The 24,334-nt window shown below is 41.2% G+C and overlaps 1 protein-coding gene across 4 annotated transcripts in view; it reads left to right on the plus strand.

Annotated features, from left to right (window-relative positions):
• NOS2 (nitric oxide synthase 2) overlaps nt 1-24,334 on the plus strand; it is a 73,962-nt gene that overhangs the window by 46,456 nt on the left and 3,172 nt on the right. For all 4 annotated transcript variants that reach the window (XM_069761302.1, XM_069761303.1, XM_069761304.1 and 1 more), the window contains 12 exons: nt 845-949; nt 1,067-1,116; nt 2,736-2,910; nt 4,773-4,905; nt 7,316-7,394; nt 9,635-9,816; nt 11,527-11,690; nt 13,437-13,647; nt 15,079-15,166; nt 16,029-16,147; nt 17,539-17,687; nt 23,117-23,311. In XM_069761302.1, the coding sequence (XP_069617403.1) occupies nt 845-949; nt 1,067-1,116; nt 2,736-2,910; nt 4,773-4,905; nt 7,316-7,394; nt 9,635-9,816; nt 11,527-11,690; nt 13,437-13,647; nt 15,079-15,166; nt 16,029-16,147; nt 17,539-17,687; nt 23,117-23,311 (1,650 nt within the window). The remainder of the gene's footprint in view (nt 1-844; nt 950-1,066; nt 1,117-2,735; nt 2,911-4,772; nt 4,906-7,315; nt 7,395-9,634; nt 9,817-11,526; nt 11,691-13,436; nt 13,648-15,078; nt 15,167-16,028; nt 16,148-17,538; nt 17,688-23,116; nt 23,312-24,334) is intronic.

Here is a 24,334-nt window from a genome sequence, read left to right on the forward strand (position 1 = left end):
TCATGGTTGCTGGTGTCAGAATTTTTTTCAGTAGAGACTAGGAAGAGCTTGTTGCTGTAGTTAGTGTGTATGTTCTGGCTCTGGAGTGCTGCACAATAGTGCTGGTAGGTAGGAGTAAGGGGAGTGAATAAAAGTGGGGTTTGACAAGAAACAGTGTGAGTGGACCGTGTGCTGTGTCTGGAGAAACTGCCATTGAGCTACACATTAGACATTGGATTCTCTACCATGCAACTGTCAGTAGGCTGAAGTAGGTGAGGCTTTTCCCTCACCGAGAGAAAGAGAAACAGTAGGCATGAGGCCGGAACAAGTTTCTTATGGAAATTCAGCTTATAGGTCCAGAGGATTAAGATGACAGTCAGTTGTACCTTCATCCCTCAGAGAAAGAGTGAACAAGCAGGATGGGCTAAGAGGATCTTCAGCCCTTGGGGAGGTGAGCTCCAAGAGGGAAGTTTTTTGTTTGCTGCAAGTAATGTCAGACATCAATGGGCCAAGAAAATATTAGTTGTAGGAGGCATTGCTGCTTAATTCATAGGGTCATATGCATGGAAAGTGACCCTCCTACTCTAAAGTCTGTGGACGTGATAGTCATAGATTACCAAGTTTATTTGTGCTAAATCGCATAGGTGAATTGGAAAATAATTCCAACCTGTGGTATCTGTGAAGTAGCATTTACCAGTCCGGGATGGACGAAGGGCCGTGTGTAAGACTGTGAAAATGATTACTAACAGTAGATTTGTTTTACCAACATGTTCCTCAAGTGCTTCTTTGCAAACAAACCCTCGACCACCTCTTATCCTTATGCTCAGATCGGAGCATTTTTGTAATGAAATGATTTACATTGTAGGTTTTCTGTATGGAAGATTGCAACATTGATAACTTGGATAAAGAATCTCTTCTCTTGGTGGTTACAAGTACCTTCGGAAATGGTGACTGCCCCAGCAATGGAGAGGTGGGTCTAATAAATCTCATTTCTATTTTTCCTATTTTCCATAATTCCATGACTTTTCCTTCTTGGTGTTGGAGTTTCCATGTTGAGGAGTGTATATTTAATGTTTTTATTTTACAGAAATTCAAGAAATCAATTTTCAAATTGGAGAAACTGAAAAAGAAATTGAGGTATGAAAGTATAATACAGTACAGAGTAAGCTCCTGGACACTACAGCGATATACTGTGTGCAAAAAGATATTAGCATTATTTGGTACAGTTAGGGAGAATAGATCAGGACATTTTACAGATTTTTTGTCTTCCAAAAGTTGCAAAAAACGTTGCATGCCATATTAGCGCAAAAATTAGTGCCACTCTTTTACACTATTAAAAAGTAGATGTAATCTGTGTGTAGTTAGTGATCCAAATGAAGTTTTAAGATAGTCTTTCGGCACAGGATGAATGTTTAAACAGGCACATGATGCACCCTTGACGTGGCCAATTATATGCACCGTTCACCCTACTTGTTTTCCATCTGTCTCTGCTCTTCTCTGGATCTTTAAAGCCAGAGCTGTGAATCAAAGAAGAAAGGGGGTGGCGGGAATGGAGAGAGAAAACAAGAACGTTGACAGGTGCACTGATTGGCCACGCCAAGGGTGCAGCGAGCACCTGTACATGGTTTAAGCAGTCATTCTGTGCCGACTGACTTTTTTAAAGACAGATTTATACTTGAAACTTTTTAAAAAGTCTCATAAAAAGTCGCAAACTCACTCCAAGTTATGGTTGGATAGAGTAAAAAGTGGAAAGTCATCTCTCGGGAGAATTGGTTTATCTAAAGATTCACCAGTTTTATCCACAATCGGGCATCACTGGTGTATTTCCAAGAAAGATATTTTATATCACCTTTTAGATACCTCTAGGCACAATAAGACACCATAAGACAAGCACAATGTGCCAGTATATGAGTTAACAAATGTGACACCTTCCATTTGAAAGTGCCTTATTTTCAGATCTAACTTGGGCGCCAGTCTTCATAGTTTTCAATTATTGTTTAAGGAGGAAAAAATACAAAAAATAAATATCTTGCTACCTATACAGGCATTACAGTGGGACAGGCCATGTGAATGATGTAGTAGAATTCTTCCATGTCAATTGCAGTTAAGAGACGGCGCAATTGTGGACACAGAGGAGGTGCTGGGCACGGCCTTCAGACCACTCTGCGCCCATTAACATACATTGCTGTGCAACTATAAAAGCATTTTCAGAGATATTTGAAAAGCTGGGATCATATCAAGAGGTTGGAGGAAAGCTATTTTAGGGTATGTTCACACTGAGTTTTTTTCAGGAGTTCTTGGAGCAAACATTTTCCAAAATCCTCCTCAAAACGTCTTGGAAAACTCTTCCAAAGTGCTTCCATGGCAAATCCATTCTTCTGCTAATATTATATTTTTTTTTAGTTTTTTTTCTAGAAGATGTTTTAAAAATCTCATGAGGGAACAAAGAAAATGCATGTTATTTCTTTGATGGAGATCCTCAAAGAAACCTTTCCAAGAAGCACTGTCTAAACAATAGGCTGCAAAGAATGCTTCAGGAAAAAACTCTGCCAAAGCTATTCAAAACCATTTTAAGAAAAAAAAAACTCTTCCAGAACCAACCCTCAAAACGGAGTTTCCTGTAGTTGTTTCTGCTTCAAAACTCATGTTTTTTGAACTCTGAAAGAAACTTGGTGTGAACATACTCAAAGACTGTTAAAAAGTTGTGGACATGGAGAGAGAGAAAGAGAATATATATATATTTTTTTATTTTACAGGTACGCTGTTTTTGGACTTGGCTCCAGCATGTATCCACAATTTTGTGCATTTGCCCATACCTTAGATGATAGACTGGCAGAGGTTGGTGCCTCCCAAATTAGCCTTACGGGTGAAGGAGATGAACTTAGTGGGCAAGAGGAGGCCTTCTTGTCATGGGCTGTCCACACATTTAAGGTATGTGTAGCTTTTCAAAGGTTCTGTTCTCTTTCACATAACTCTCCAATTTATACACTGGAAAAAAGTTAGTGCTAAATACTTTAAGTACCGTATATACTCGAGTATAAGCCGAGATTTTCAGCCCAAATTTTTGGGCTGAAAGTGCCCCTCTCGGCTTATACTCGAGTTACGGTGGGTGGCAGGGTCGGCGGGTGAGGGGGAGAGGGCGCTGAGGCATACTTACCTAGTCCCGGCGATCCTGGCGCTCCCCCTGCCGTCACTGTCTCCGGGTGCCGCAGCTCTTCCCCTCTTCAGCGGTCACGTGGGACCGCTCATTAGAAAAATGAATATGGACTCTACTCCCATAGGGGTGGAGCCGCATATTCATTTCTCTAATCAGCGGTAATGGTGACCGCTGATAGAGGAAGAGACTGCGGCACCGAAGGCCAGCTGTCCGGGGGAAGGAGCGGGACGCCAGGAGCAGGTAAGTATCGCATATTCACCTATCCCCGTTCCACACGCCGGGCACCGCTCCATCTTCCCGGTGTCTCTCCGTTCTGACTGTGCAGGTTAGAGGGCGCGATGACGCATATAGTGTTTGCGCCGCCCTCTGCCTGATCAGTCAGTGCAGAGACGCCGGGATCGGACGCCGGGAGCTGCAAGCAAGAAAGGTGAGTATGGCATTTTTTTTTTTTTTGCAGCAGCAATGGCACAGCTTTCTATGGTACATCAATGGGGCAATAATGAATGGTGCAGAGCACTATATGGCACAGCTATGGGGCAATAATGAACGGTGCAGAGCACTATATGGCACAGCTATGGGGCAATAATGAACGGTGCAGAGCACTGTATGGCACAGCTATGGGGCAATAATGAACAGTGCAGAGCATTGTATATGGGGCACAGCTTTATATGGAGCATCTTATGGGGCAATAATGAACTGTATGGAGCATTATATGGGGCTCCTGATTCAATATGGACATTCAAAAACACTTAACCTACTGATGTCTCAATTAATTTTACTTTCATTGGTATCTATTTTTATTTTTGACATTAACCAGTAGCTGCTGCATTTTCCACCCTAGGCTTATACTCGAGTCAATAAGTTTTCCCAGTTTTTTGTGGCAAAATTAGGGGGTCGGCTTATACTCGGGTCGGCTTATACTCAAGTATATACGGTATTTAGTATTTGGGTATTCATGTATTACTGAGCCAATGCACACAACAAACTAAATATATACATTAGAAATTCCAGGTCCACCAACAGCTTCTTGTTTCCCAGTAATTTCCCAGTAAAGACAGGAGATATTTTTATATACTTCGCAGAATAAAAATGAACTGACAACATGTGAAAACGACAAAAAAAAAAAATAACAAAGATTAACTGAGCTATAAATGACAAACGAGCAGGGATAAATGGGTAGATCGGAGCCCTTATGGATTTTCTCACACTCAACCATTTGAATTTATCTCATACTGTACCAGTTGTGTCTGTTTTGTCTATATTACTATTAGACTAAAACAACCACAAAATAACAAAATGAACATTACTATTCTTAAACTTGGCGATCGAGGTCTGGCACTCTGAGGTCCTTAAGCGCTGCAGACAATCAGTGGTGGCAGCAGTCACATGGCATCAACGCTCAGAGATGGGAGCGCTGAGGCCAGATATTGTCTGCAGTGGTTATGCAGGGAAAAAAAAAGAGGCGAGGACTATTTAGTTTCATATTTTAGAAAGTTTGCAACTGTTTTTAACAATGTTTTAAAAGTTTTAAAACTTTATTACTCAACCCCCAGGAGCACTGACTGTATTTATACTTCTTTAATATACGGTAATAGTAAAAATCACACCCAACTAATGACTTTTGCATCGTTCTCAGGCTGCCTGTGAAGAGTTCAAAATTCCTGAAAGCCAGAAAATTGTGCTCCCAAAATGTTATACCTCAACAGAAGGCTGGAGCCCAGAAAATCATCGTCTTGTAAATGAAACTCAGCCTTTCGATCACATCAAAGGTATTTGTCTATGGAGAATGCTATTTACAACTAATTCTAAAACAAATTACCAGAATAGCTAAAAAAAAAAAATCCAATTGCCTACAGAATAAAAAAGTATCAAAGTATCTATTGCAATAGAATACTATGTATTGTGTCCAGCTAAAAAATCAAACACCAGCTGAAAAAAGGGCAAAAGGGTTCAAGTTTTTATATTTTGGACTCCTTTAACATAATCGGACTGAGTAGCTCCATCAAGGTCATGTCTGAATCCTGGTTTTCATGGGTTTAGATTCATAAACGGGGACAGATGTGATGTGAAAAATTAAAATTATGATGGTTATTGTTGTAGTCACCCTCTTAAGATGGATGTTCTAATAAAAACCTGCAGGAAATTTGCAATCCCACATGCTTGTCCAAGTGACCCATGTGTTGACATAGGCTCAACGGATAATAGAGTGATATAAATAAAGGCTAAAGTGAGCAGGACTGACCATAACAATATATTAGGTAATTGCTGAGTGACCCCACATATTTACTGCCAGGAAGAACAAGGGTATTATTCTGCTAGCCAGCTATTATGTTTTCAATTACTCTTGAGTTTCCAGTTATCCTATTCTTTCAGTGCTCAGCTCATTGTTACCCAACATCTGTCTAATAGCTGAAGCCCGGAAAAAGGTGTGCGTGCTCAGTACGGAGGAAACGGGCTGCAAAATGATGTGCACATTAACTGCTGAGTAAAGGGACCATTTGTTCTTCAGCTGTGAAACAGTCTCACTATATTATTTAATAAATAAGATAATACATTAATTAATTTAGTGACAAAATACACAATTGGTAGAAAAAGATTGAACTTGATGGACCTAGGTCTTTTTTCATCCTATGTACGTAACTATGTGACATAGATGGGTAAATGCTGCAGATAATACATATTATGAACATTGCGTTCTATGTAGAATAATTTATTAATGATAGTGTTATAAGATGCTCGGCTTTCCTTCACTCCGGGAAAAGATTAAATCAGCAACCCTCCTATATCTGAATTCTTTGACCAAGTAAGATTGGCTTTTTGGTGCCTGATTGGCAACCAGGAACCGGGGTACATATCCAGCCAATCGCTGGATAAACATAAAGGGGGACATGAAGTTATGAAGTTCTCTACAGCCAATTAATTTTTTTTATTACCAATTTTTTGTGTTTTTTTTTTTGTGCCTGGCAGTTTCGGTAGCACAATATAATGAACCACAAAATCAGACATAGTAGAATAATAAAAAAGGGCAAAATTAACATTTTTAAATGATTATGTACAATATATAAAAATATATTAGAGCATGGTGCAATGCTTGTAGACACTATTACAGGGTGCTGAGGTGATTACTACACACAGTTTCAACATTTGACGTAATGATAGATTGTTATGCAGCAAGATCCTAAGCTCCTCTTAGTAATGGCTCAGTCTGCTAGAGTTTTATCATCTGTCTCTATGTCTATGCGGAGGGATTAAGGAAATCTAGATGGGACTAAAGCGCACAGATAACGCAATACCGTAAGGCGCAAGATGGGGATGATGGTAGCACTCACATGTGGGCGTTGTGTGAGGACATAACACATATAAAAGCCAAGTATGCCGTAGCTGGAGGAAAACAATTCTTCCAGGTAGCAGTTTACCAATTTGCAGGTTATCATGATATGTGGGCTTGCGGTATTAATGCTGTCCGGAGAGCATAAACAGGGTTTTTTATTCACACCAACGCGTTTTACCGCCTGACTAGTGCATTTATCAAGGTTTAAAAAGAATGCTAGGGGATTAGCTCTTCTTTTCCAGAAAAAAATAACGCTCTGATATAGCAGGCAATTCATCTGCACATTAGGGTATGTTCCCACAGTCAGTAAACGCTGCAGGTTGGACGCTGCATACTTCCGCAGAGTCCAACCCGCAGCGGCCAGATGTTACAGCATAGTGGATGGGATTTCAAGAAATCCCATCTCCACTATGTGTGCACGGACGCCTCCGGCTTCCCTGCGGAGACAGACATGCGGCGCATCTTTTCAGACCGCAGCATGACTATTTATCTTGCGGAGACGCTCAGTCTCTGCAATATAAATATCACCAGTCCAATGTATTGGGCGCTGTGATTCCGCATGGTTCAATGAACACATGCGGAATCACCGTGCGTACAAAAGCCGGCAGCTCTTTGGACGGCGCGGACATGTGTCCAAAGCGCTGCTGATTACTGACCGTGGGGACGTAGCCTTACGCAATCTACCATAAAAGCATCACAGTATTCAAAAGACAGAGCTTGAAGGTAAATTGTATACCATATATTCAATACAGCGAAATGCTATTAACTCATTCATATTCTGGTCTGACAGTAGTCAAATGTTATCAATATAATTACCACCAAATTCTCGTTTTTTCTTTCTCATTTAGCACTCTCAAAAGTACATTCAAGAAATATCCTGACAATGACCCTAAAGTCAAGGGAAAATTTGCATAGCTCTAAATCTAGGTAAGAAGCATGAAAACAATGGATCATATTAATACTGCCTGACTTTAGATATATGCAGCCTTAGGCTTTATCCACTTATACATTTTTTCCTATGTTTAGACATGTGCACATGGCTCTATTGCCTGACAGAGGACAAAAGAGTCTCCTATTCACATTTGTCTAGCCACTTTTTTTCTATATACTATATAAAAAAGGTATGGCATAGCGCAGTAGACAACCCAATTCCAACCCACAGAGTCCAGTAACAAACATTACATTACATGTATTTTTTAACATAAAGGTCTAAGACTGCGTTCCCACAATGAGCTTTTGGTGAGCTTCTGATGTTGCAGAATTTCTGTCCCATTTCTCAACCTGTTATTTAAATTAGGTTACTTGCACTTTTTCATTGTTTTTGTGTGCATCTTATTAACATAAGTTTTTTACGTGTTTTGGATGCTGCATTTTTTATCTCTTGTTGGTGTGTCAAGTTTTAAATAAAGTTGCTATGTTTTTGATACTTCCTGGTATTTGGCTTTGACAAAACTTTATTGACATTTTTAAGTGTGGATTACATGCGGTTTTATTGAGTTTCTGCTGCAGAAACGCACTAAAAACGCATGTGCATTTCTTACATGTGGATTTTCCGCATGTATCTATAAGGAAAATCCACACCGAAAACTTAGCGTATCTTCAAGAGAAATTGAAATGTTGCGGATTTGAAAAACGCACCGCAGGTCAGTTTACACTGTGTAAAAAAAAAGTGCAGCGAGCAGGGGATTTCTATAAATCAGTAGTCCTGCCCTGTCAACAGTAAGAGAAACTGCTGCTCTGCAGTCAGGTAGTAGCTGATTCTCTGGCAGAAGCGGTCAATGACCGGCGCCGGGTACAACAGACAGGTAGCTGCATCTCTTAGCAACTACCGTATTTTCCGGCATATAAGACAACTTTTTAACCCCTGAAAATCTTCTCAAAAGTCGGGGGTCGTCTTATACGCTGGGTACGGCGTGTGCAGGGAGCGGTCCTGGATGGTTCCCAGGGTCTAGAGGAGAGGAGATTCTCCTTCAGGCCCTGGGATCCATATTCATGTAAAAAAAGAAGAAAAATAAAAAATATGGATATACTTACCTTCCGACGGCCCCCGGCTCTCAGCGGTGTACACGGGAGAACTCCGGGGGCTGTTGGAAGGTAAGTATATCCCTATTTTTTATTTTTATTCTAGGGAACCATCCGGACCGCACACGCCGTATAAGATGACACCTGGCATATAAGATGACTCCAGTCTTATACGGCGAGTATATCCCAAACTCTATATTTTATACGGAAAAGTTGGAGGTCGTTTAATATACGTCCAGTCGTCTTATACGCCGGAAAATACGGTACATGCTTCTTTTTTTTTTTAAAGTCCCGGATATACTCTTTAAATCGTGACCGTTGTTCAAAATTTTTTCATAAATCAAGAGTACACCTAATAAGAAACTTTGTAAGATATCTTATCAGAGAAATTTCTTTCTCGATGCTCCAGGACTGATCTTTCCCTGTGTAAAATCTGTACTTAGTGATCAGATTGCTCCATTACAAAGATAGGAGTTGGTGCTCATAAGATTCTATGGAGAGGGGAGGCTGGAGAGGAGGGATGAGCTTGCAGGAGAACTTGGAGCAGAATGTCTATGTCTGCCTCTGGCTCATGTCCATCCCCACTCCATAGAATGCTGTGTATCAATTGCCATTGCCTATTTCACTAATCGGAAAGTCTGTATTCACTGAAGAAATATTTTACATCACTAGTCCATGAATGGAGAATAAATGATCAGCACAAGAGAAGAAGCAGATTTATCTAATCAGATAGATATGTTACCAAGTTGCTTCTCTTCATGTGCACTAATAATTTATAAAATACAGATTAAAACAACATTTACCATTTAAGGGATCCACCCAGTAGACTCTTCCCTTGATCTCAGACTCTTCAAACCAAGAGACTTGCTGCATTATCCAGCAGGTGCGGTGAGACATAATTGCTCTTATGCCATTTACTGCATCTATACCTCAAATAAAAGGCTTGATTTTGCGATAAATTTTTACATTTTTCACTGCACTTATAAATACACCTAGTCATCATCTCCTACGAGGCTTCAAAGAAGCAAACTTAGTAACATGGTGCAGTCCCAGTGTAAATGAAATTGTTGATTCTGCTCAGAGAGAGGAAATCCTGTATTCTGTACGTACTCGGTCCTATTATGATTCGCACTTGTTGTTTTCAGCCGTGCCACCCTCCTAGTGAAACTTTCCAGTGAGAATAACCAGGAAGTTCAGTATCTGCCAGGAGAACATGTTGGGGTGTTTTCGGGCAACCAGCCAGAGTTGGTTACAAGCATAATTACACTTCTGAAGGATGCTCCCCCCATCAATCAGGACATCCGGCTGGAGACACGCAGTGAACAGGGTAAGGATCTGTTGTGTTTTGGTGAACGCCTTGACTTCCTTCTTGGTCTATTCAGATGCGTCATTAATATACTAGACAATTGTGCTGTCTCTTTGAAATAACAACTTCCCGACTCAAATCATCAAAGACATGTCATTTTTGGGCAACTCGTTGATAAAAAGACATTTTCTGCTCTGTGCCATATTTTACAGTTCCATCCCTACAACATCCATTAAAGTGAACCTTTCACATTCAGTCCGATCGGTGGACAGCATGATATAGGGAAGGAGACGATGAGCAGAATTATATTGGTTTATTGGAAAAAACTCAGTATATGCAGGAGTCCAGTGGGTGGTCCTATTCAGTGATTGACAGCTATCTCTGCGTACACAGACACACAGGGAAGACTGCTAGTGACTGAATAGGATCGCCCACCGGACTCATACCTATAAACACCAGGGATTTCAATGAATAACATTTTACTGAAACTGTTCCTACAAAAATGTATATGAATCTGAACAGCTTTTCCTTCTCCATAACATCCTGCCTGCCGATCGTGACAGATTCCTTACATGTACCACGATATACTGTAACTTATAGCATTTCATTGGATAGAAGTAGGGTTCTGGCCATATCACCATGAATGGTAACATCCATTTAAGAGGATCTGTCAGCAGACAGTGCTGCCCGGCTAAAGGGGCAAATAATATGGGAAAAGTTTATTCTTCTAGGATACAAAATACAGAACTAGAAGTCCACTTTATTATTTGATAGCATTTCTTAAAGAAATGTTAAAGCTATTATTTTGACCTACTATTACAGTTAACTAGTCCCCATACTCTGCTGTCCAACAACTTTTACACAAATGTATTGGCCATAATGATACTTTGGCCAAGACATACTGCAACGACCAAGGTGCAACTTCTGCAGCTGACTTATTTGCCTCCATGACATATCCTACAAGGATTAATGTTCAACCACTGGACCTAATTATCCCAGAACAAGTATCGGTGTAACAGGCCACTGTCCAGATTAAACCCGGGTATAGTTTGGCCCAGTCCAGAGTATATCCAAGGAGATAAACTATACCCGGGGGTGTAAAATAGCCTAGGCCGAACTATACCCCTCCAGCAAGATGATAACCTCCATAATCATGTGCAAAAATCTATAACCATAAAACAAATTCTAAAAAAGGAATATATTTTGCAATCTCAGTTAGTTATAAATAAATAAATATAGATCATACAATCCCTTTTCTAAAGGCCAATACAGCGATCACATCCATAAAATGGGATATGCTAGATGAAAAGTTAGCCTGAGCCACCTGAATAATGAAGATGACTGAGACATATCAGAAGATGGGCTCCTGTCCATGTGCTGAGACCCAGGCCGACTTGTAGCCGGTGAATATATATTCTTGGAGGCTCGGAAAATTTTAATCTGTGTGCCAAAAAAATAATGAGTCACAAGTCGTCTCCGCTACTAAATAAGATCCAGGAACTATTGAAAATAAATGACTCGATGCTGCACATGAAAGCACCTGCCTAGGATATGGAGGAAGGATGTGTGAAGCTGGCCAAGGTCATGTCTTTATCTGGATTTTCTGGGATTTCACACATTATTTTGTTACTTAAAATTCCCTACACTTTGCAAGTATGGGAAAAGTTAGAAACTGTCAGGAAGACTTTGGATCCTATATTAATACATTTCCTCTCCTTCCTGTGTTTTCAGGTAACTTCTGGACAACCAGCGAGAAAGTCCCCCCCTGTTCACTGTCCCAGGCATTGACCTACTTCCTAGACATAACCACCCCACCTTCCCAGCTGCTTCTGAAAAAGCTGTCTCTGCTGGCCGCTGACGTGGAAGACAAACGGAGACTGGAAGACTTGAGCAAAGTAGGAGCAAGGCCCACTCACTCTACACCTACGTTTCTCCATTAGTGTTAATGTACTGTGTTTACTTTGGGCAACTTATTTGTGGCAGAAATTGCGAATCATCATTATAAACATAGCGTTCCAGGCACGTACGCATTTTATAAATAAGAAGTCGCATCTGGACGGCAATTAGGCCGGGTTCACATTGCGTTAATGGCAAAGCGCTGACGGGATTCGTTACATGGCGGCACTAACGCTATGGTTAGCGCACCCATTAACTGCCATTATGTAGCGCATCGCTAACGAATGTCATAATCAGCATGCGTTAGCGATGTGCCGTCATTCCGTGACGGACCCTCGGACGCAGTCTGCAGCGTTTTCGGGTCCGTCACCGCTAGCACAGATAGAGCATCTGCGCTAGCGCGATCGCATAAACGCGATCTTTTTCGGCACTTGCGTTAACGCAGCCCGTTTAACGTATGCGTTGAACGGACTGCACTAACGCAATGTGAGCCTAGCCTTATAAATATATACATACAAAAACAAAGGAGCATGTAAGAGTACAACAACGTCGTCTTTCTCTATGCTCTGCGGAGAGGCATCATATTCTTGTATAATGTCTTCGACTGTTCCATAACTCCAAGTTTGCAGTCACAACTTTCACAAGTTGGGCAGCTTCATGTGCTCCTATGGTAGTTCTCTCACTGGTTCGATTGTAGCCGTTTCATCAGTCCGTAGAAGACCATGGAGTTGGAGTTAAGTGGTAGCATGAAGTTTCATGAACAATCATAAATTCTGCAAGTCAATGGTGCTATTGTACAGAGATAGCCATCAGTCCTATAGAGGTAAATGGAGAGGTGTTTATGTAATTTTATGTGTCAGTACAACCCCTTTAAGTGACTTTATAGCCTCAGCCTAAGGGCTCATTCTCACATGCAAGAAACTCAGATGAGTCTCGCACGTCAATCCCCAGCACACGGATCGGAGCGTGCGCCCGTATAGCAATACGTGCAGCCCCACGCTCCGCTCCTGAGTGCCGTGTATTGACGTGCGAGACTCATCTGAGTTTCTCGCATGTGAGTATGAGCCCTAAGACCCAGCAAAGACCTGTTTCAGATATGTGGCTTTGTGCTACTTCTTATATTAAAGAAGTCCTCTTCCTCCTCCCATCAAAGTTTTTATCCTTTTAATATATTGCACTCATCATATTATACAGCACTGTGCACTTACAATTGCTCATTTTGCCTTTCTACCCAGTAAATTCAGGCAATCCTGCAGCTATTGTGCAAAATTTCTCACCTTCAGTTGAACTTCATTATAGGTGTTACAAAGTTACATGGGTTGAAAAAAGACCTAGGTCCATAAAGACAATAAAGGAAGGAATTACCAGTGGTTGTTCCCTTTCAGTAAATGAATGTCCCTAGGTGCGGATCAATATAAAGAAACAAACCGCGCTGTAGCAGTTGTAGTAATAGTGAATTTCCGCCACTGCTGCCAATGTCACTGAGCGCACTGATTGGCTGCCGCTCCGTTCATGTGACTTTAGCGCCACAGCGGGAATAATACCAGAGACAATCATTTACGGAACTATTGAATTAACATTTCACTCTCGGGGAAATATTTTAGCCAACTGGTTGGTTAAGTTTGTATCTTGTGCTGTTCTTCATTTATTCAGGCCATACATACTGTAGTATAACATTGATTTTAAAGTGTCTATACTTGGTCTTGGTTTAATAAACTTCCTCTTGTATCATTTTACACTTGTAGGATACAAAACGGTACAATGCTTGGAAGTCCTACAATTACCCATCATTCCTTGACGTACTGGAGGAGTTTAAATCTCTTCATGTACCTACTACATTTATTTTGACTCAGTTGCCACCTCTTAAGGCCAGGTACTACTCTATAAGCTCCTCAAATGACCTGACACCCGGGGAGATCCATCTCACCGTTGCTGTTGCAAACTACAGAACTAAAGGTTAGTATCATAGTAGATGAGATGATGGAGCCACAAATGACCTTAGAAATAAGTTGGGCAATGTGCTTGACAATTTAGCAATAGAGGATCAAAATCTGTCCTGGTCATGTGTCTGAGACACTGGTGCATCACTCTTTAAAAGGGCTTACTCACACTGGTGTATAACATGACCGAGAGCTCTCCGATGCCCAGTGTTACACGATTCGGCATGAGAAAATAATCACAGCATGCTGCGAGTGCATCCAGTGAATATAATCAGATCACATGCACCCATACAAGTCTATGGGGCAAGTGAAACATCGGACTGCACTTGGATGACATCCGAGTGCAGTCCGAAGTAAGATCATAGAGACAATGGAGGGGATAGAGAAATTAAGTTCTCCTTCTTCTCCACACCTGTGCTCCGATCACACTCAGATGACACTCGGATCACACTATGACAGAGTTTGAGCCGTATATCATTAGAATAATCATCCCGATACTCTCGCCAGTGTGAGCGAGCCCTGAGAGACAGATCTGTAGCGAGCCAGGCACCATGTAATCCAAATTTGATCAACAAACAAAGAATCAATGTCTTGAAGATATAAAAAATATATAAACCTCTCCACTTTACGATGGCAGGAACATTAAGCTTAGAATGGCTGAATAATGAATGAACTTCAGTTGCTTAGCATAGAATACCCCCTGGAGATGAGTGTCATAATGATGACCCTCTTTTTTGTTATTATTGATAAGTTCAATATACAGGTAATAATTGTAACGAACATCTACTGAATCTACTGATGTGATGAGTCTTAAAAAAAAGTTTTCATCCATGTACGTTTCTATTATCACAGGAATAAGATGCCCTCTGTAAATCAAAAACATAAAAAATGTATTGCATTACAAGACTTTCGAAACTTAACAGGAATCTTTCACTAGGTTTTTGTTTCCCCATCTGCCACCATCATTACCTAAGGGTAGAGACCCTGATTGCAGCGATGTATCACTTTATTGGCCTGCTTGCTGTATTTTTAATTAAATAAAATCACTGTTTTATCTGCTGCAGATCTATCAGTTATCTGAATGCTGAGCCCTGTATAATTCCGCCCTCACCCCTGATTGGTGGCTTTCTGTTTACACTGTTCATAGGCAGAAAGCTGCCAATCAGTGGTGGGGGTGAAGTTATGCAGAGCTTGGAAGTTTCATGACAGCAGATTTACTAGCGATAAACCCCCACTGTAAGACAGCGATTTCATGAAAAAAGTCAAAAAGCAGCCCAGTAAGTGACACATTGCTGGAATCAGGGTTTCTGTCTCTACTTTATGATGCTCTCAGATTAGGTTAGAAAAACCTGGTGACAGATTCTGTTCAAAAACAGTTTGGTAAACAAATGTAAAGATTTGGTGTGCCATTGTTCTCCTGTTTAAGGTATAACTTGTCTATTTTTAGGAGGTCATGGTCCGGTCCACCATGGGGTATGCAGCACATGGTTGAACACGATAAGCCTGAATGATACGGTTCCTTGTTTCATAAGGAGGTATGTAAAGATTAGGGCAAAGTATAAGCTTCAACAATAGTTTTATAAATTTAATATGTTTTTTTATAGGAGCATGATATACTATATATGAGCCCTAACATATACTCTAATGTCCAAGATCCTTCACGTATTCCCCAAAACCTACATATCAAATAAGACACGGAGATATTTCATGAGGTTGAATTATCTACATCAATTCGTTGATGAGTAATGTACTGTGTACATTACGTTGTAGACAGGTGCACAACAACACAGAGGGAATGCTTGGAGTTGGAAAATCTCAGTCCAAGCTGTATTCATAGGACCCAACTCTAAGACCTGCGATTTTCACGCGGGTTTCGATGGCGTGTGCTGGAGTGAGACGATCTTGATTCATTAAGAAAAGTGCTGTGTGCCTCCATGTGCTCCTTGCGACAAATCTTACTCCAATTGGGGACTGGAGTAAGATTTGTGGCTGACGGAGTGCGCCACTTCTCACGAATTTGACAAGCAGGGGTTGAGATTGCACGCTCCGTCCAAGCTCTACTTATTCTGTTGGTGTCAGAATGGTAAAAGTCACACAAATCATGCATTTTAGCACAGCCTCACTTTTCACCAAAATGTCGTGACTTTTTAAAGCTTTTTATGCCATTTTTGATTACTCGGGGTCATCATTTTCCCCACTTCCAATGACTAGCTGCTTTGACTTTCTGATAGAGTGGGAGAATAGATCGTCCTCTCCTTTACTCCTCTCCTCCTTCTCCCAGCCTCTTCCCTTCCTACAAGTCCCCATCATGCTTGTTTTAATCCAATAGCATTAACCCTTGGTTCACCCGCTGTGTATTGCACTTGCGTCTTACATTTACATTTCTATGTTTTCCAGTACAAACACGTTCCATCTCCCTCCAAACCCCTTATCACCGTGCATCCTGATCGGGCCTGGCACTGGGATTTCTCCTTACAGATCTTTCTGGCATCAGAGATTGTATGACATGGAGAAAGGTAAGGCCAACATGCTACATAAACCAGCCTGGTCATTTTCCTAATTTGAAGGTGCTTGTCAGGTTGGATAACCGTTATTTTCAGATAATCAAATTCAAAAAGAAAATATTTCTAAAATATGAGATCAAACATGTGATTAGGAACCTCCACTCGTATCTGTGCCAAAATAACACACCAGATTTGGTATCGGTGACTTGTCGATACTGGAGATCCGTGATTGGTCCATGAATGTTTTTGGCAGGAGGCAACTAAACTAAAGAGGTTATCCCAAGAAAAGTATTTATCACTTATCCCCAAGACAGAGAATAAATGTATGACTGGGATCCAACCATTCAGGCCTTTACTGATTCCGTGGACGGGGTCCCTGAGTCCCGGTAAAACAGAGTCCACTTTATTGCCTATTCATGACCACCACTCTATTTCTACGGTGCCAGTGCAGCTCATCACTTTCTCCGTCAATTTCATGGAAATGAAGATTGGTGGTAAGTGAATATGAGGGAACCCAAACTGTAAAGTTCGGGGTCCATACTGGGACACTTTGCGAGACTTCTCCCAAAAGTCCGTTTTAGTGTTCGGAGAGAGACCCCTAGCCCTTACTATGACCATTTTAGAGCACCAAAGTTCAGATCTCCATTGACTTTAATGGGGTTCGGGTTCAGTTCTGGTACAGAATCGAACCTTGGTCTAAAGTTCTGTCTAACTCCAACATCTACGGGTCCGCTCATCCCTAGTAAGGCATGCGCGCTGCTGCTCCATTCCCGCAAGGTGATAACGCTTCTCACGGGATAACCCCATTTAATGTTCTGTTTCTGTAGGAATTTAGGAATGACTTGCTTCCACTGATTGTCAGTGTTAGGCTACTTTCACACTTACATCTTTATAAAGACGTCGCAATGCGTCGTTCTGTGCAAAAAAACGCATCCTGCAAAGTTGCCCGCAGGATGCGTTTTTTGCACATAGACTTGTATTACCGACGCATCGCGACGTATGGACACACGTTCCATACGTCATGCACTGGATGCGTCGGTAATTGGCGGACCGTCGTCACAAAAAAGTTCAATGTAACGTTTTTTTGTGCGACGTGTCCGCCATTTCCGACTGCGCATGCGCGGCCAGAACTCCGCCCCCTCCTCCCCGCTCATCACAAAGGGCAGCGGATGCGTTGTAAAACTGCATCCGCTGCCCACGTTGCGCTAAATTTAGCACAACATCCGTCGGTACGTCAGGCTGACGGAAGTGTGAAAGTAGCCTAATACTACAGAATATCAGGGAATTGCTATTTGAGCTACTCTGATATCTTAAAAAAAAAAATCTATTTTTTACATATAATATCATATAGTAATTACTATATTCCAAAATAAATCTTACGTGTTGCAAACTTACAATTTCAGGTAAGGCGGTTGGCTCTATGATATTGCTAAGTGGTTGCCAGCAAATGGAAGTTGATGAAATCTATAAAGAAGAGAAGGAAGACATGAAAAGAAAAGGTGTTATACAAGACGTGTTCACTGCTTACTCCCGTCAGCCAGGACAAGCCAAGGTGAGATATATTATATGTAACCGGCAGTATAATTTTTACATCATAAATCAATAGTGCATGTGAAAGTAAGAAACTTTATTATATTGTTTATTAGAGAAATCTGCTTCTTTCTCCTCCTGGACTGATCTTTCTTAATTCATAGATAAAATCTGTATTCAGTGAAGACAGATTTCCCCAATATTGAGATAGAAGATGACAGCTGGTGCTTTTAAAATTCTTTGGAGAGTGGAGGAAGATAAGGAGCTGGAGGCACACAACACAGAGACATTCTGCTGCAAGTTCTCCTGAACTGCTAAAGTTCTACATAGAACTCTATAAGCGCCAATTGTCATCTCCTATCTCAATGATGGGAAAATCTCTATTCTCTAAAGGCCGGTTTCACACGTTAGTGTCTCCGGTACGTGTAGTGACAGTTTTCTCACGTACCGGAGACACTGATACACGTAGACACATTCAAATGAATGGGTCTATGCACAGGCCTGCGTGTTTTCACAGACCGTGTGTTCGTGTTGAAAACACGTAGACATGTCCGTTTTTCTCCGGCAGCATGGTCCGCAAAGCGTCCCGCACACGTGCACACGGAGAACAGTGTGCACTCTCCTCCGTGTGCACATACCGCGGTAGGAGAGACAGCACTACAGTAAGTGCTGTCCCCTGCGTGTGGTGCAGAAGCCGGCATTCATCCCTTCTCTCATGCTCGGCTGAAAGCAGCGCTAGCAGGAGAGAAGGGATGAAAGATCAATTTTTTTTGGTTTAAATTAAAGTTTGGGGTCACCAATCCCGCCTCCCGCCCCACCCCACCCCCCGTGCTCCCGCCCGCTTGAAGAGAATTACTTATCCAACTCCCGCGATGACTGCTCTCAGCGCCGGCAGCTCGTACTGTGTGAGCGGTCACGTGGTGCCGCTCATTAAGGTGATGAATATTCATCGCATATTCAGTCTTGGAGTTCTATCATCAGTTATATTCTTATATAAAAAAATAGATTTGTGGCCCTAAGACTGGCATACTCAATGGTAGTATTAGGCCGCCGTCACACATGCGAGTTTTACGGACGTAAGAGCGCAGAATCTACGTCCGTAAAACTCGCAAAAAATACGGCACAATTATTCTCTATGCCCCTGCTCCTATTTGCCGTATTTTACTGATCAGTATTATACGGCTTTCTACGGCCGTACAAAATCGCAGCATGCTGCGTTTGTCACCGTACTGCGCAAGAAATACGCCAATGAAAGTCTATGGAAGCGTGAAAAATACGGATTACACACGGACAAGCAGTGTGACTTGCGAGAAATACGCAGCGCTGTTAGAGAGAAAAGCCGGTAATTCAGTGCGGTGTACAGTAAAATCACACTGACAGCTTACAGTAGAATAGGTAGAATAAATGTGTACACATAGAATAGGTATATATATATATATATATGTCAGTGAGACACATATATGTATATATATTAATATTTATTCCAGCGCTAGACAGCTTGAAAGCCGGTAATTCAATTACCGGCTTTTTCCTTCTCCTTCCTAAAACCCGACATGATTTGAGACATGGTTTACATACAGTAAACCATGTCTTCTCTCCATTTTTTTTGCAGATTCCACACTACTAATGTCAGTAGTGTGTATCTGCAAAATTTGGCCGTTCTAGCTCTTAAAATAAAGGGTTAAATGGCGGAAAAAATTGGCGTGGGCTCCCGCGCAATTTTCTCCGCCAGAGTAGTAAAGCCAGTGACTGAGGGCAGATATTAATAGCCTGGAGAGGGTCCACGGTTATTGGCCCCCCCCTGGCTAAAAATATCTGCCCCCAGCCACCCCAGAAAAGGCACATCTGGAAGATGCGCCTATTCTGGCACTTGGCCACTCTCTTCCCATTCCCGTGTAGCGGTGGGATATGGGGTAATGAAGGGTTAATGCCACCTTGCTATTGTAAGGTGACATTAAGCCTAATTAATAATGGAGAGGCGTCAATTATGACACCTATCCATTATTAATCCAATTGTAGTGAAGGGTTAAATAAAACACAAACACATTCTTTAAAATTATTTTAATGAAATAAAAACAATGGTTGTTGTAGTATTTTATTCAACGCCCAATCCAGTCACTGAAGACCCTCGTTCTGTGAGTAAAGAAACATAATAAACCAACAATATACTTACCCTCCGCAGATCTGTAACGTCCAACGATGTAAATCCTTCTGAAGGGGTTAAAACATTTTGCAGCAAGGAGCTGTGCTAATGCAGGCTGCTCCTCGCTGCAAAACCCCAGGGAATGAGGCTAAAAATAGATCAATGATCTATATTTAGCATCATTTGCGGTGAGGCACCCTCTGCTGGATGTTCATAGATCGTGGGAAATTACCTAGAAAGCTCCCTGGCTTTCTAGGTAATTTCCCACGATCTATGAACATCCAGCAGAGGGCGCCTCACCGCAAATGAAGCTAAATATAGATCATTGATCTATTTTTAGCCTCATTCCCTGGGGTTTTGCAGCGAGGAGCAGCCTGCATTAGCACAGCTCCTTGCTGCAAAATGTTTTAACCCCTTCAGAAGGATTTACATCGTTGGACGTTACAGATCTGCGGAGGGTAAGGATATTGTTGGTTTATTATGTTTTTTCTTTCACAGAACGAGGGTCTTCAGTGACTGGATTGGGCGTTGAATAAAATACTGCAACAACCATTGTTTTTATTTCATTAAAATAATTTTAAATAATGTGTTTGTGTTTTATTTAACCCTTTACTAGTATTGGATTAATAATGGATAGGTGTCATAATTGACGCCTCTCCATTATTAATTAGGCTTAATGTCACCTTACAATAGCAAGGTGGCATTAACCCTTCATTACCCCATATCCCACCGCTACACGGGAATGGGAAGAGAGTGGCCAAGTGCCAGAATAGGCGCATCTTCCAGATGTGCCTTTTCTGGGGTGGCTGGGGGCAGATATTTTTAGCCAGGGGGGGGCCAATAACCGTGGACCCTCTCCAGGCTATTAATATCTGCCCTCAGTCACTGGCTTTACTACTCTGGCGGAGAAAATTGCGCGGGAGCCCACGCCAATTTTTTCCGCCATTTAACCCTTTATTTTAAGAGCTAGAACGGCCAAATTTTGCAGATACACACTACTGACATTAGTAGTGTGGAATCTGCAAAAAAAATGGAGAGAAGACATGGTTTACTGTATGTAAACCATGTCTCAAATCATGTCGGGTTTTATGAAGGAGAAAGAAAAAGCCGGTAATTGAATTACCGGCTTTCAAGCTGTATAGCGCTGGAATAAGTATTAATATATATACATATATGTGTCTACTGACATATATATATATATATATATATATATATATATATTCTTTTCTTTTTGGGACACATGGATCACTTCTATAGCGGTATGTTGGTTTTGCAAGCCTGCGAGAAAACCACGCAGTACGGATGCCATACGGATTACATACGGAGGATGCCATGCGCAAAAAACGCTGACACAGCCTGCCTACGGAGGAGCAACGGACCATTTTTTTGGGGACTTTTCAGCGTATTACGGCCGTAATATACGGACCGTATTGTTTTACGCTGTGTGTGACGCCGGCCTTAATGAATCAGCTCCATTGTCATTTCGAATAGCCAAACGGTAAATTTGGATTCTGTGTTTTCACTAGCAGGGTATATTGGGTTCATAGAGGAGGGCACTAAATCAGGACTCCTCTTTACTAACTACAGTGAGTTCTTATTCATGTCTGACTTTCACATACGTGTTAGGCTATGAGCCCACGTTGCGGATTCGTGTGCGGATTTTTCTGCACCGTTTTTGCAAATTCCAGTGCGTTTAACCTGCGGATTTACCACGGAATTCCCGTGGTTTTTGTGTGGATTTCACCTGCGGTTTTACACCTGCGGATTCCTATTGAGCAGCAGGTGTAAAACACTGCGGATTCCGCACAAAGAATTGACATGCTGTGGAAAATACAACGCAGCGTTTCCGTGCAGTAGTTTCCGCAGCATGGCCACTGCGGATTTGGTTTTCCATAGGTTTACATGGTACTGTACAATGCATGGAAAACTGCTGTGGATCCGCAGCAAAATCCGCAATGTGTGCACATAGCCTTATAGCGTTATAGCTCCTTTTATTTAGAACATGTGCCCATTTTGGTCTATGTGCCTTTTGACGTTTCCATTTTTTTTTTCTTCAAAGGCCATATTCACGTGTACAGTATTTTGGCAGTTTTTTACATCACTATTTGTAAGCCAAAACCAGGAGTGGGTGATAAATATAAAAAGTGGTGACGTGTTTTTACTTTTCCTCTGATTGTTCCGCTCCTGATTTTGGCTTACAAATACTGATGTAACATATTGGCCAAATACTACATGGTCCGTGAAAAAAAAACAGCACACAGATGCCATCTGTACAAGAAAATAATGACATGGGACTTTGCCTTAGGCCGTATTAGACATGAGTGTTTGTCTTCCATGTGTTTTTCAATTATAACATATTGATACATTATATTCCATGGGGCTCTTCAAATGTCAGGGTTTTGTTTTGACTGATGGTCTGCATAGAAAACATGAGCATTGGCTATCTCTGAGCTGTTTTGCGGGCAGAATTTTGGATGGTAAAATGGACACGGATGAAAAGTGGACGAAACATGGATCCAGCACAATGATGAAAAACAAACAATTTTTGGTAAAAAAAATTACTAATGTGTGAGCAAAGTCTTAGGGCTCATCTAAGTGTTAGTTATTTCATTGTATTAGAAAACTGGTCCGAGATTCGTCAGCGTCTTTGATCAGAGTTTCATCAGATTTCCACCTGTCATTCGGGTTTCATCAGTTTTTCTCGAATGGGACAAAAAAGTTTCTCCAACTTCTCCCATTAAGCATGGATGGCATTCAAGCGCTGCCCAATTTTTTCACTGACCCATAGACTTTTATTTTTGAGTTTGATTTGACACTCGGATCAATAATGGACAAGTCTCAGTGCTTTTGTGTGGGCTTCTCGGTCTAAGAAAAAAAAAATCGGACATGTGAACTACCCCATAATAGATACAAGCGCGAGAAAAACTGATGTCTGAACGAGGCTTTAATTATATGAATAGATTTTAGGGGAATTACTTACCCTAACAGCTGATATTTTCAGGTCCTAATAGTAGCATCACACCCATCCCTCTCCCCAGAACCAGCAGATCATCATGGGATAGTCAAATATAAGGAGTTTGCTCACGAAGCACAACCATTTAATAAGTGTATACTCATAGCGTGTATCACATGTTGACATTATTGTTGTGTTTTTATACTACTATTATTATAGTAATATTATTATAAAAGTGTCACACGTAAGTCAATAGTCACATTTTGTATTTTAGACGCTTTATTCAACTAAGTGAAAAACTTTTTGCACAATTATGATTCTGAATATGAATGATCCCTCTGCTCGTTATCTGCAGATGTACGTTCAGCACATTCTGGAAAAGAATCTGGAAGATGAAGTGATCAGGACTTTATTCGAGGAAGAAGGCCACGTGTATGTGTGTGGGCAAATTGAGATGGCCAGAGATGTGGCTACAACGATTAAACTCGTTATTGCCAGGAAGAAGCGGCTGAGTGACCAGGAAGCGGAGACATGTCTGACCCAGTTAAAGGTATATTACACAATAATGCGGGATTTGTTCTTCACTTGTACATGAATGAGCCAGAAGCACAGGCAGAACGTAACACACAAAAAATGGACATTTAGTGCACAACTCAGAAATAGCAACTGCCAAAACTGTCTTGCAGAATAAATGGTTTTGTGCACCAAGAAATATGAAGTATGATAGGAAACATTTAATAAAACTGTCTTAAACCTTCATATATTCATAATAAATATTAATGTCAAAGAGCAAAATTTAGAACTTTGTAAAAGAAGAAAAAAAAATGTTGACTTCAAGTCACCATTTTCCAAGAGCAATTTTTTTGTTTGTGCATGCCGAGCTCTATTTTTTTCTTTGTACTATTCTTAAATACAATGCATTGATCACTTTTTATTGCATCTTTCGGCGTATGAGATGCAGCAAGGAAATTTATATTTTTTATAATATGCTTTCTTTTTTATTTATTTTTAAAGTCACAGCGGAAGAAAAATGATAAAAACGCGTGTAAATAAAACGCACTAGAAAACACAATGAAAAAAAAAATGCAAGTAACCTAATTTAGCTAATTGCAAAAATGCACCAAAGACAAATAGTGGGAATTTAGCCTAAAAGTACCTTCACACATAACGATTTCGTTAACGATATCGTTGCAACGTCACGCTTTTTGTGACGTAGCAACGATCCCGCTAACGATCTTGTTATGTGTGACAGCGACCAACGATCAGGCCACTGCTGGGAGATCGTTAGTCACTGGGTATTGATCAGGACCTTTTTTTGGTCGCTGATCACCCGCTGTCATCGCTGGATCGGCGTGTGTGACGCCGATCCAGCGATGTGTTCACTGGTAACCAGGGTAAATATCGGGTTACTAAGCGCAGGCCCGCGCTTAGTAACCCGATATTTACCCTGGTTACCACTGTAAAAGTTTAAAAAAAAAAACAGTACATACTCACATTGCGATGTCTGTCACGTCCCCCGCCGTCAGCTTCCCTGCACTGACTGTCAGCGCCAGTCGTAAAGCAGAGCACAGCG

The sequence above is a fragment of the Ranitomeya imitator genome, chromosome 3, assembly GCF_032444005.1.
Source record: "Ranitomeya imitator isolate aRanImi1 chromosome 3, aRanImi1.pri, whole genome shotgun sequence".
In the NCBI taxonomy this organism is placed as follows: Eukaryota; Metazoa; Chordata; class Amphibia; order Anura; family Dendrobatidae; genus Ranitomeya; species Ranitomeya imitator.